The sequence below is a fragment of the Apodemus sylvaticus genome, chromosome 7, assembly GCF_947179515.1.
Source record: "Apodemus sylvaticus chromosome 7, mApoSyl1.1, whole genome shotgun sequence".
In the NCBI taxonomy this organism is placed as follows: Eukaryota; Metazoa; Chordata; class Mammalia; order Rodentia; family Muridae; genus Apodemus; species Apodemus sylvaticus.
In genome coordinates, this window is record NC_067478.1 from 1,123,494 (window position 1) to 1,137,109 (window position 13,616).

The window sequence follows — 13,616 nt, forward strand, 5'->3', positions numbered from 1 at the left end:
ATCCCTGTACTGAAGGGAAAGTAAGTCTCAGGACGCCAAGGCCTCTTGCCTAGAGACCTGCAGTCAGGCGTCATTCCAAGATTGGCTGAATGGCTGCCTGGAACCTAAAGTAGGTTTAGTGAGAGAGACACGCATCAGGTAAGGAAAGAAAGGGGTAATCCCAATTCCACATGGGAGGGATGGGAAAGGCAGGCCAGGGTAGAATGTTAGGGTGAGCATAGTTGGACTTGTGGTCAGACTCTTATCCCTTACTCGTGTCTGTCAGGCTTAGAGCCCTGCTTCTTCCGGCACCCTTGACTACCCGGGGCCAGTCAGGTAACCTTGCCTGTAATCATCCACAGCCAGTTCCTCTGGTCGGTGGGCTATTAAGATAGGTAGGCATCAGGAAGAAACTACCAGTTCCAGTGGATATGACACAGGCATGAGGCTCACAAGTGGTAGATAATGCACGTGGAGGCAGAAGCCAACACATATAAAAAGAAGAGAATTCGTGTGGAGGTGTAAGTTCAGGGAAGCAGATAAGAGGAGGGCATGTCAGATGCGATGCCAGCCTCCCTGACACACACACAGTGATGGTGGCACTCCTATTCTTTCCTACCTCCCTTCCTAGATAGTCAAGATCCATGCAGCCTCCTCAGCAGAGGAAGCAGACCACGCCCTACAAGCCAAACTGAGCGACCCGCACATCACCAGAGCTGATGCTAGGCATATCCCAGGTGTGGCCCAGTGTTCTTCCCTCAGAGCCGTGGAGTGCCGTGTGCTCGAGTTAGGCTTTGTTCACTGCTCAGAAACCACACTTGCAGACACACGTCACTGCTTGAACAACAGTGGAAGGGAGCAGATGCCTAGAGCTAGCCCAACTATGAACAGAGCAGTAAAAGCTCCAGGGAGAGACTGACAGTCTCAGGTACATAGATGGCCCTGGCAAGAAGGGGCATTTCCATTCACTGGTCAGACCACTGCTTGGCAAATAGTCCCCTTTCAAGTCCCCAAACTACTCGGTACTCCTCTGGGCCTACCCTAGTCTCTCCCCTGGGATGCAAAGGAAGCATGAGGTGGCTGAGCTAGAGGCAGTTTGGGGTTGGGGATACCTCTCCAGGAAAGATCTGGACAGGCCAGGACTTCAGGCTTCTGAACCTGCATCCTGTGTTCTCTAGGGAAAGGCAGGGTCTCCTGAGGTGTCATGAGGCCTGAAAGACTTCTTCCAAGCAGGCCTCTGTGTGGCCTGAGGGTGATGAACTGAGGTGTACTAGTCAGTGAAGAGGAATCCAGCAGCCCAGTCTGTTGGGAGTCAGCGGGAGGCGGGTGGGAGGGGGGGTAGCCATACAGCCTTTACAATCCCCATGCTGCTTGCCTTGCAGAGTGCAGCTCCTTCTCGCCGCCCACCACTGTCATCTTGCTCATCCTGCTGTGCTTCGAGGCCCTGCTCTTCCTCATTTTCACATCAGTGATGTTCGGGACCCAAGTGCACTCCATTTGCACAGATGAGACGGTAAGCAAGGCGCCCACCTCCTCTAACCTTGGCTTTGGGACCCATTCGCCTGTCAGTCCTGAGGGCTCAGGGTGCAGGGTTACAGTGCCTTCTGTTCTGTGACCTGGTCATGTTTATGCAGGTTTGCCTGGTTGCATGGAATGACCCTGCCTGCAGCCTTAGCCAGAGGTTGCCTTGTCACAAGTCCCTCTTTATTATACACTGTATCCTGTCAGGCATTCTGCCAGGCTCTTGTCATTCCCAGCAAGGCTTCCAGACGTCAGCTTCTAGAACTGATGTCTACTGGATCCAGGAGTCATCTGCTTTGAGCCTCCAGAACAGCACATTCTGGTCCTTAATCGTCCCATCCTCTTGTCTTCTCACCCACTTACCTCATGTCCTGCAGCCAATTTCTGGCCTTCCAAAGATACCCAGAAGTCTTGAAGTGGTTGTGATGTGACGTTTCTTGACGTTTGTGTTTGGGTTCTAGAAGATGGCATGGGCAGCACTTTGCCTTGAATGTGAAAAAAAATGATGGGGACCGGATCCAACCTCTTGCTTGCTCCTGGCTTTACCTTCCCAGAGAGAGCTTTCAGCTGTGGTCCGTGCCCTTAGATGGAGGACAGCTTCTTCCATGGCTTCAGGCGCTCCAGCTCTGTGGACCTAGAAGCAGAGAGAGGTCGTGCTGCCCACCACCAGAGTGCCCTAAGTTCTAGGTGGTTCCCAGTGCTTTTGACTCCTTTTAGCCACTCTATGTCATTTATAAGAATTCATGTCATTGCAAAAGGTTTGGTGTATATTCAGCCATATATCATACTGGTAAATGGAACCAGCTGTTCTGCAGAAGACCTATAGGAAGCCCAAATGTGACTGCCAGGCCCTGCCCATTTGGGAAGCACTTCTAGGTCCCCCAGAGCATGTTTTGGGGGCAGTAGATAAACTGACAGTCTCTTCTCGTTGTTCTTCCTCATCAAAACTGTCCCTAAACAGAACTGTGTTGTCTGCACCGGCACCCTTACCTGGCCCTCCCAGGTCCCTAGGCTCTGAGGTCCTAGCTCATGCTAGGAAGAGCATGGCTGCCCCCACCCTGTTCTTGGCCAAGACTCAGAACAGACAGACAGCCCTGCTCTCTGCTTCTCTGGAAGCTCAGCGGCTCTATTTGAAGGAGGAGAGAAAAAACACACTCTTCCTAGCCCCATTTTTATTTTTGTTTTTGTTTTTCCCAAGACTTGACAAGGAAAGTGGCACAAGCTGGGAGAACTGCCTTGTCCTCCAAGCTCGTCTGGGAAGACCCACCTCACCTCTTCACCATGACTGAGGCTGCAAGCCTCCCCACCTCTAACCTGCACTAATTCGCTCTTCCTCTAGTGATTCCTCTCCTTCTCAGCTGCCTCTAGCTGTCTCCGCCTTCCCCTTTGTGTCTCCCCACCCTGCCCAGCTGCTGCTCTTGACCCTCCGGGCCGGTGAGACAGTATCTGAGCAGTCACTTCACCTGCTGCTTGGTTTGTTGTTGGTTTTTGGGGGGGGGGGGTTGTTTGTTTGTTTGTTTGGAGTTTTTTGTTTGTTTTTGTTTTTGATTTTTTTTGTCTGCAAAGTGGTCATTGTAGCTTCAGCTCTCCTATGCATCTTTCCATACCAACAGCCACCATCAGTTGTCAGAATTTCAATCTCATGCATCAAAGCCTTTGCATGCACAGGTGCCTCGGAGCACGGCCTGACCCAGCAACGACTCAGAACTAGACAGTGTCAATCTTGTTGGCAACAGTGGCTCAGATGCCTGCTGAGAGATCACTGTCGCTTCACCCTCAGGGCCTTGTAAATGCAAGCCCGCCAGAAACCACTTTTAGTGACAGGGAGAGTCAGTAGAAAGCTTTGCTGTGCAGGTAGCTTTACTGTTTTGAAAAGGAAGTGTTCGCTCTGGTCACCTGAGGCATATGGACATCCCTCCCAAAACTGCAGAGATGGAGCGCCTGACTGAAAGTGTGATTGTTTTTGTTTTCAGGGAATAGAACAATTGAAAAAGGAAGAGAGAAGATGGGCTAAAAAAACAAAGTGGATGAACATGAAAGCTGTTTTTGGCCACCCTTTTTCTCTAGGCTGGGCCAGCCCCTTTGCCACACCAGACCAAGGGAAGGCAGACCCATACCAGTATGTGGTCTGAGGACCCTGACCAGCATTGCCTCTCAGACCTCATCATGGCGCCTCCCATCTGCTCTCGTGAATGTTTAGGCCAAAACTCTTAAAACTCTTTTATGTCTTCAGAAAAATGGCTGAGCATTGCAGAGAAAAAAAAGTCCTCATGTTTTATTTTTAAAAAAAAAATCATCCTTTCAATTTTTTGATGACCGAAGCTGCTCTTTTTCCTTTTAAAATCACTTCTCTGGCCTCTGTTTCCTCTCTGCTGTCTGTCAGCATGACTAACGTCGAGGGTGCTGCTCAGGCCCTGCCCTTTCTACTAATTGACTGCCCCCTGACGCTGTGTGTGGATGAACTGGCCCAGTAGGAAAGCCAAGAGGGCCCTGACCACCTCCTGCCCACTGGGCAGCACTGGCGCCCACGAGACTCAGAACCTCATCGAAGATGATGCTAACCCCTTGAGGCCTAAGGATGGAAAGATTGGTCTGGAGCCTTCATAAGGGTCCTTGGGTGCAGTGGCCTCCTGCCCAAGTGGACAGTTTGCCTCAGTCTCAGAAATCAATTGTCAGCCTTATACTTGATGGGCATGGGTGTACACAATGATTTAAGGGATGTGGGAGAGGTAAAGGGGCCTTTGTTTTCTGAATCAGCAATTATGTCACTCTGGCTTTTGGGAAGACTAAGAAACTGATGTTCCCAGTTCAAAATGCCTTATACAATCACAAGAGGAAAAGCAATTTCAGGCAAGCTACAACTACTTTCTACCCCAGTTCCCGCCCTTTTTCCAGCAAGATGTCAGTCATGCTGAGGGAAACAGGCATGCCTCCCACCTGTCAGGATCATCTCATTTTTAACCATGTTATGGGCATATATTTTCTGGAGTTTAAAGTCCTCCAGATGTGCACAGACCTGTGTCTTGTGTGTGTTTAGCCTGGGAAGTGGTTGTAGATGTTAGGTAACATTCCTAGAGTTGCCAGGTAGCTCCTGCTCACCTGCTTCTCAGCCTGCCACATGGACGAGCCTTCCCATCAGTAGGTACTGCTAAGCAAAGTCGCACAGGAAAGAGCTGGTCTTGAGCTGGGGAAGGAACAGGAGATGTAGGAGGTGCCAGGAAAAGACTACTCTTGAACCCTACAGCCACGTGGAACCTGAGCATCATGAAGTCCCCCAAACCAGTGAGTTTTAAAGCAATCACCACAAAACTCCCTTTTTAGCTTTTGCTTGGGGTGGGGGTGGGGATAAGGTTTTTCATTCTAGTTGTGGGTAGGAAGAAAGTAAATGTAGCCCTGTGATTTTTCAGAAGTCAGTGGGACAGACATTCTGCCTCTTCCCAACTCTGTCAGTGCTTCCACATGGAAACAATGCAATAAACCTTTTCCAAACCTGCTTCTGCTCTGCTCTCTCCCCATGGCCTGTGCAGAGGGCAGGTGGTGTCAGGCTGCAGGGTGAGGGAGTTTAGTTTTGTTCTTAAAGGCTGTGGCTGGCCTTTCTGCAGGCAGAAGGCTCCACATGTGCTGGCGGGGAGGGTGCTTTGTGGCTCCAAGAGGTCAGTCTTTCTGGGGTCTAGAGCTAGAGCCTGCCCAGCAGAGAGCAAAAGCTGTGCCAACAGAAAGTGCCTAGCAGTGTCACGTGCTCCTCTGGGGGTTCTTGTTGATGGTATCTCGTGATGACAGATGAAACAACCCTGAGGAATAGTCCACCTCCCATACCTCAGTAGGCTTTGATTTGCCTCTTCTGTGCCACTTAATCCTGGGTTTGTGTGAGCACGGTCATCATGCGTGTTTGTGTGTGTGTGTGTGTGTGTGTGTGTGTGTGTGTGTGTGTGTGTGTGTGTGTGTGTAATTTTACACATAACTTTATATATTGACATTTATAGGTTATTTTAGATGAAGATCATAGCATTTGTCCTCCAGGTGCCTTTGAAACTTTATTTATATATCTCTTGGTTTATATAAAAGAGGTGGAGCCTGTTCTAGGTTCAGCAGGTTAGAAGGGTCCAGCCTTGCTCAAATACTCAACATAGGCCTGCTGTGGCAGTGAGCAACTGCACACTGTAGCTATGGTTCTGTTGTCACCATTTTCTCGCTTTCTTACACACACATACACACACACACTTTTCCCCTCAAGTCTGGAACTAAGGAAATAGCCTTCAAGGGCATTTTGTGAATGGCTCATAGCTTTCCCCATGGGTTTCTAAGGAATGCAGTAGATGGCACTACAGGAATTTGAATCCTGAAATTAAAGCTCACACCCCAAACAGGCATGTGCCCAGGGCCCATATGAGTCTCCCTCTGCATTATTATAGGCTAAAGGCTACAAAGTAGCTGTCCTTAGTGCTCAAACAACAGCAAAAGGGCCTCAAGACAGGACTACCCTAGGGTGGCCTGTGAGTCCCATTTCATTTTCTCTGAAGCCAGGAGCACTTTTCTGTGAGCACAGTGACCAAAGCTGTGTGTCAGCAAGTGACTCTGCCCTAAGTCTTCTGATCCCTTCAGATGGAGTAAAAGGTCTTTCTCTGTGGCCTACTGGAAAGTGAGCCTTTGTAGCCCATCTTCCAGAATGGTAACTGGATAGTAGGAGTGAAGAAGACATGGCCAGTAGGCTGGGTAATCCCACGTACTTTCCATTTCTTCATGTCCTATCTGTGTATTCGCATAAGCTTGGTGACATGTATACAGTAGAAATGTGTGCCCAGCCTTTCTTAATACCATGTTGCCTTGGACCTCATGAGACTTACAGGCTAAAGGGCCACTAGCTGTTGCTCTTTCTGACTCAGCCACTTTGCATCCTGAGGAGAGAAATTTCCAAATAAGGCAAACTACCAAGTGCTTAGTAAGGACTACCCATGCAAGACTGGTGCCACAGACACCCCACTCTAGGATGGGCTTGGACCCTCCATCCAGACTAAGAAGTTCACAATTTCTCTTCTTTCAAAACAAAGGACACCAATTCCAAAGGGAGAACTAGCCAAGCAGTACCAGCAAAAAAGAAGGGCCAGCACTTAGCACTTTTTTGCACAGTGCTAAGCAACAAGCTCAGGGCCTCAGAATGTATAGGGATGGGGTTCAGGTTAGCCCTGCTGCTGCTGCTGCTGCTAGGTGCAGCAGCCTAGTTCCTGGGGTGTGGTATCTGAAGCCAGCATGCTCCCACAGATGAACCATTGGCCCCTTCCACTCTGTTATCTGTGGGCTCTCTTTAAAAATGTCATTTGAGTTTGTCTTGACCAATGGCACCTTTACTGAAGAGACAGCAAGACAAGGGTAGAACCAAGGAACCAACCTTCCTGTGAGGAGGGTCTAGTGAGTTCTCCAGATCCACAGTGGCTGAGCAACCCAACCACTAGCAGTGTTCTGGTCTTCAGTTCCCATTGTAGCTTCACTGACACTGCTGGCTCTTCATCTGAAGCCAAGTATGGAGGTGCACATGTGCAAACCCGGCGAGTTCAGAAGTGGAGGCAAGAGGGTCAGGTCAAGGTCATCCTTTGCCTACAGAGAGCCCAGGATTAACCTGGGGTATATAAGACCCTATCTCAAAAAGCAAAGACTTTGTAAAGAGCCAGGTACATGTGTCTGTAGTCCCAACACTCAGGAAGTTAGGAGTTCAAGACCAGCCTAGGCAGCACAGTGAGACCCTATTTGAAAAAGAGAAAAGGAAAGAAGCCTCTGAGAGCAGCATTTTCTCTCAAACCTGGCCTATCGCCTCTGTTCTCCCTCCTCTACTCTCCCATGGACAAAGAAAAACAGAATGATGACCACCAGTACTAGGATGGCTTGCTAGAAACCCTCGGGGAAAGGCACCACTAGTTCTCCTGTGGAATAAAGGACACCTGAAATTCTTCAGCTGGGGTGATGGAGTTTAGCAGCAGCACTTGTCTAACCTCAGTGTGTGTTCCAACCCCTGCTTGGCCATTTAACTGCCAAAGTATGACCTTGGACAGCCTCCCTAAGCCTTAGTTGGTCTCTGTAAATCAATGATCACCCACTTTCATGGTTTCTGTACGCACTGGATAAAAATGGAAGGTAGAGTGGTGTGGGCTTTGGTTTCTGTGTGTGTTACAGCTGCATGGGGGCTTCCTCTGCCCCTGCTCCTGCCCAGGCCCCTGCTCCTGCCCCCCGAGTGCTGGGATTAAAAATGTGCACCACCATACCCAGCAAAAAACGTTTTTCAAAAAATACATTACCTGCTGAATGGTGCTTCAGAGTGTTTTGGTTGTAAGTATGCGTATGTTCTGGATTGCAACAGGAAGATGTTTCGTACTGTGGGCTACAGTAGAAGGATGTGAGGCTCCTAATGAAGAGCTGGCATCATGTGGCCAGCTCGACAGAGCTTGCTGTGGGGTGCTGACCAACTTATCTGCTGGCACGGGGGTCCTATTCTAGGAGTCTCACAAGCCCTGAACTCATGCTTGGGGTCTCTGCCACCCTTGGAGTCTTAGGCCTCACACATCCATGGTGGGGTGTTGGTGAAAGGTTCACAGGTCAGACTCCACAGGACATTCAGGTGAGGTCAAGGCCTGCTCACTGAGTCAGTCACTGTTCGATTGAGCCCGACATGACTCATACCTGTGAGCCTCAGACTGCAGAATTTTGCCTCCTGGGCACCTTTAAGTCTGCAACTCTTAGAAAAAGAAGCCCTGGGGTCTGTTTTATGCATCAGTTTACTTAGAATATGTTGTTTCCATCTTCAAAGCTGACACTCCTGATGTCTATATATGTAGCTGCAAAGGAATGTCATCACCCAGGCCAGTTGATTCCAACACCCCACTTTACAGTGATGATCCTGGGCTTGCTCTGCCCCTGTGCCTAATTTTGAGACCCACAGAGTGAGGCTTTGTCAGAGAATGAGGAAAACACCTGGTGAAGAGAAAAAAAGCACATGTCCTGTTTCCGCATAACCTTCTAACCAAGCGTGGGCTGCTGTATCAGCCTCTCAGGCCCTTAGTACTGACTGCGAAGGGCAGCATCTGCCTGTGTGCATGACTTGCAGGGGCTATTAAAATTCAGGTCTCTTGTTCTCATTACAAAACTAGTGCTTGCTCCATGGTGAAAACATGAAATGTGGACAAGTCCACAGAAATACACACCATCTGCAACAGTAACCGTCCATGGGTTGGGGGGAGACCTATACAAAATGCTTCTTACAGTAGGACACAGGTTGCAGGATGGCCCAGGGTCATGCAAAACTTTCAACATGGTCTCTTCTTGCCACACTGTTGCGATTTATAGAACTGGTTACCTAGTCTGCACTCCTGTTTATTCCAGTTCTCAACTTTTCATTGTAATGCAGTGTCAATTCTGTCTTGGGTTCTTTTGATGTTTGAACTTCTCATTGTGAAATAATTTCAGACTTATAAAAACCAGCAAAATTGTGTATCTTGTGAATGACATTCAGTGTTACCAAAGATAAACATCTTACCACAACAACAACAAATTCCTTTCTCTTTTAAGAAAGTGATTTGAAAAGAAAAAGAAGGGGGTGGGGAAAACTTGCAGTCTGCATGGTGACACACACCTGTAGTCCTACCTGTTCGAGAGACTAGGGCGGGAAGATCATATGAGCCTCAGAGCCTGAGGCCAGCTTCAACTATGCAGCAGACTAAAACCCGTTTTCTCTTTAAGAACAAAACTCTTGAAACTTACTGTCTTCTACCTTGGGAGAAGTTTCACTGCTTGCCTTGTCTTCAGGGATTCCATATTCTACTACTTGTCCCTTTACCCCATTTCTATCAGTTCCTCAGTCTTAAATTTGTCATGACCTAGATTTTTTTTAAATTGAGGATAAATTCATATAATGTAATACAAATCATTTAAGTGTATAGTTGGTTCTATGACACTTATCAAATTCAGAATAAACCACTTCTGTCTGGTTCCAAAACAGTTCTACCACAGACCTTGGCCCTAGTGAAAACCATAGGTCAGTTACTCTGGCGGCTGGTCTTGTGTCAGGTCATGCTGTGGTTTGGGGCGGGGAGGCACTGGCCTGTTACATTTGTGGTTTCCCTGCAACTGGGAACACTCACCAGTGATCCACTTGAGTCTCAATTCTGGCCTTGATGGCTGTATTAAGCCCATTCCTGGAATGTTTCCCTGCAGTAAAGTGACCACTGGCTCCTTCACTTGATGTCTCATGAAGAGAGAACATGAGATCAGATTATTTTTTGTTATTTTTGTTTTGTTTGTTTTATTTAAGACAGGATCTCTTTCCTTGGCTGTCCTGGAACTCACAGAGAGCCACCTGACTCTGCCTCCATGCTCAGCTAAGGTCAGATTCTTTTAAACTGACAGCTTTTACAGAAGTCGAGTCCCTGAGATATTATTATGGGAAGAGTTCTGGAGTATTGGTATAGGGTATGTTCAGATCAGTTTGTGTGCCTGCCTCTGCATTACAAAAAGGATATGCCATATTCCAGTTACAGGAGAAAATCGCATGGAAAGAAGAATTAGGACCATAGAAGTCTTGAGGGAAGAGGGTCTTGAGTCATGATTGAGTGCATTGATATCTGTCCGGGGAAACTCAGAAAATTCCCTTAGCTTCCAGAAGAGGTGGAGAAAGCAGAGGCCTGACTGGGGCCTCAGAGCCTCTGTAAAGATGATATGAATCTAGAGATCTGATCTGTCTGTATCTATAACCGTTTGGGGCTTTTTCCTACCCAACGCCCCCTTTCTGTGGCTGGGGGCCGAGTCAGCCAGCACCCACAGCAGGTGAGTGGTCAGCTTGGGAGAATGTCCACTGCATGAACAGGTCTAACACCAAACCTCACAACCCACAGTGGCCTGGGTACCTAGTGCCCGCTGCATGTGACATCTTTGCTTCCCCTCGCATGTTTGTGTCCTATGCTGTGTCCTCACCCCTCAGCCTCATGCCAAGCTTGCTAGACCTACTGTGGGCAAGGGGCCCCTTTCTTAGCGGTTTCATAGGTCTAGCCCATGCCTACAGAAGCCAAGTTATCCTTGGCCATTGGGTATCTGGTCCCTGCCCAGTTGCAGACCACTGGCTTTGTAAAGGGGTTCTTGGGTGACAGGCAAGTCCAGTGCCAGGCCTGCTCGTTCTGCTTCATGATTTCTGCTCTGCCCTGGAGCCCTAAGGGGTTTCAAGAGTGGCCTGGGCCACACAGCAAGCTGTGCTTTCCGTATTGGACTTCCCATTCCCTGCTCTGCCAAGGCAGAAGGTGTGTTCGTGCAGCACGCTAACCTTATGCCCTGTTTTCCTTCAGGGCATCGAACGCCTCCAACGAACCAAACAGCCCAGGGAGCAGTCGGGCAGCTGGAAGTCGGTCCAGGAGGCTTTCGGTGGGGCCTTCTCCTTGAACTGGTTCAACCCTTTCACCAGACCTTGTCAACCAGAGATACCCATTGACAAGGGCTTGGTACGGCAAGTGTCGTCTCTGTCAGACATAGACAACGTGGAAACAGCCGAGAGCCAACTGGAGGAGACAAAAGACAGGGACTCTGTGGAGGTGCTGGATGAATGGGGCCGTGGAGAATAAGACACCAACAGTGGTGGCTACCCTGATGAGAGTTGCCCAGTTCTGTCACCCCACCCTTTTCCCCGTTAGGATTGGGTGGGTGGATAGGAAGGGCAATAGAGGGTACAGGAGAGTAGGGACTTCCTCTGAGTTCCTCTTAGCAGGAACGTGCCAAAAGTGACGGTCATTAACAATTCTCCAGTCCTGGAAGGGTGCCGGTTCTCTATCCAGCAAGGGAAATGGTGACCAGGATGTTGGGGGTTGGGGATCCACTTCTGCTTCTTGAGGGCTGCCTTGGGGAGGCTGAGGACCTTGGAGAAGAAATAATCTAATGTCAAGGAAGACCAGCCTGGAAGGCTAGAGAGACTCCGGCCATTTCCAGGAAAGGGATTCCTTGGCTGTCTGACTGAGAATCAGAACAAGGGAGGGGCTGCTGAGTCTGCCTTCAGGCTCGGGCTTGGTTGAAAGAGCACCCCAGACGCATGCATGCATGCATGCATGCATGCACATGTACAGAGCCTACACAAATGAAAATGAGCCCAAGTGACAATAGTATCGCCATCCTATAGGTAGGTACTAGACTCTTCCCTCAGAAAGCAATGTAGCCAGCCTTTCTGTGGCCTCAAGCGTGCATTCCCAGAAGAGCTGAGACAGACATGGGGACAGGTGCAACCAGAAATGGCCTCCTTTGAGAGCTGCTCCCAAGACGGTGCCTCACAGGAAACTGCATTGCTAGACCCAGTGACGCATGCCTTCATCCCCAGCACTTAGAGCAGGCAGTCATACCTATTACTTTGAGGAGAACCTGGTCCACGTGGTTCTGGCTACATAGTGAAACCCTGTCTTAAAAACAATAAATAACTGTGTGGTGGCCAGGACATGCAGACCTGCTAACCCAGGAAGACCCCAGGCACTGCTCTCCCAGGATGAGCTTGAACCTAGTCAGCTCACTGGAGCCTGAGGTATCTGACTGTTACTGATGGACTGGGCAGCCTCCTGCACTCCCCAGCCCACTGCAGTGGTTGCCAGAGCAGCAGCTTCTGCAATCTAACCAGTTAGACAGCCTCAAGAAACACACCCAACTCCCTCACCTTGAGCCATTCCCCAGTGTTGCTGGCACTGACCCTGGCAGAGCCAGAGCATTCTATCACATCTCTTGTAGCTCCAGGTGAAAGGACATGAATCCTGGGCCAATGGAGCCTGTGGCCCCGGTGACAGGAGTCACTCGAGGTACTGTCTCGGGATCCTGAGAAACGAAAGCTGTGGGGAGCCACATGGAGGCCTGATTCTTGGGCAGCATCCTAGGTAGTGCCACAGGGTGTCAGCAGGGCTTCAGCATTAGCAGGTGTGGCCTACTCCACCCCACTGCAAGTACATGACCTCCAACCCGTCTGCTTTAACATTTATTAGCAATAACAGGAGGAACTCAAGATGGCCCTAATTTGGCACCATGTGGAGAGAGATGTCCTCTGGATGCAGGACCCCCAACCCCAAACAGCCCTGGATGGCCCATGTGCTGGACCATAACCAGAGATCGCACACCGGGGAGAAAGCAGGGCTAGTGACTGGGTCCTCAAGGAGCAGCAGTTAAAAGAAGCGAGGAGTTTGGAGTCAGGATCTGTTAACTGATTGTCCTTGAGGACAATTGAAGCTAAAACTAGTCTTCCTCGGGGACAGCTCGACCTGCGGCAGAGGTACCCCCCAGCCCGCAGCCATTTGTTTCCAGAGGGCTTCTCCAGGAAAGGTTGAAGTGTATGTTTTGCTCTTACAGTTTTAGGTCCTCCACACTCATCAGCAAACCCATTACCATGTTAGGCCTCAGCCATTTATCTTCAGTGTCCAGGACACTGGACAGCCAGGATCATGTAGGTAGTCGTCTGTCCAGCCCTGGGCCGTGTGCCTTCACACCAGAACACAATGGCCTTCTCTCTGTGGCACCTCCGGAGATTCTCCTCAGCACTGCAGCTGATAAGAGGAGGCTCAGTGTTTCTGGGCCAGGGGCTGCTTGCACACCTGCCTCTTGCTTTGAATAAAAGTTCTTTGGTCTACCTCTGTAGCTAGAGGCGCCTATTTTTTTAGCAGGAGATCCTAGCCCAAAACCTTGGACAGTATCCTTCCTCTCAGGGCTAGTGTGTAGAACAAGTGTCACACAGACACTAACAGTGATTTCATAGGTTTACTAACTGGTCCTTCTTGGCCCCAGCGTAGACAGAGGTCATCCCACAAGCACGTACCAGACATCTGCATGCCATGGAGGTGGGCATCTGGGCAAAAGGAGTCAGGACTTGGGGTTTTCTGTTTCGGGTGGATGAAGGAAAGATGACAAGTTTTATATCAACTTGACACAAGCCAGAGGTATTTGGGAAGGGGGATCTCAATTGAGAAAAGGCCTCTGTAAGACTGGCCTTTACACAAATGTGCAGTGCAGTTTGCTGATTGACGTAGGAGGGTCATGTCCACTGTGAGTTGGGTCACCCCTGGGCTGATGGTCCTGGATATAGAAGAAATGTATGATGGTGTATGAGGAAAAAGCCAGTAAGCAGC

At 49.4% G+C, this 13,616-nt stretch overlaps 1 protein-coding gene across 7 annotated transcripts in view; it reads left to right on the plus strand.

The window, feature by feature from the left end:
* Zdhhc3 (zinc finger DHHC-type palmitoyltransferase 3) overlaps window positions 1-13,120 on the plus strand; it is a 45,429-nt gene extending 32,309 nt beyond the window's left edge. For 6 of the 7 annotated variants that reach the window (XM_052186877.1, XM_052186878.1, XM_052186879.1 and 3 more), the window contains 2 exons: window positions 1,362-1,492; window positions 10,821-13,120. In XM_052186877.1, the coding sequence (XP_052042837.1) occupies window positions 1,362-1,492; window positions 10,821-11,093 (404 nt within the window). In that variant the 3' untranslated portion in view covers window positions 11,094-13,120. Of the gene's footprint in view, window positions 1-1,361; window positions 1,493-3,473; window positions 4,994-10,820 lie in introns of those variants that run through there. The other variant, XM_052186881.1, reaches the window with a different exon arrangement.
* Window positions 13,121-13,616: the final 496 nt, after the last annotated feature.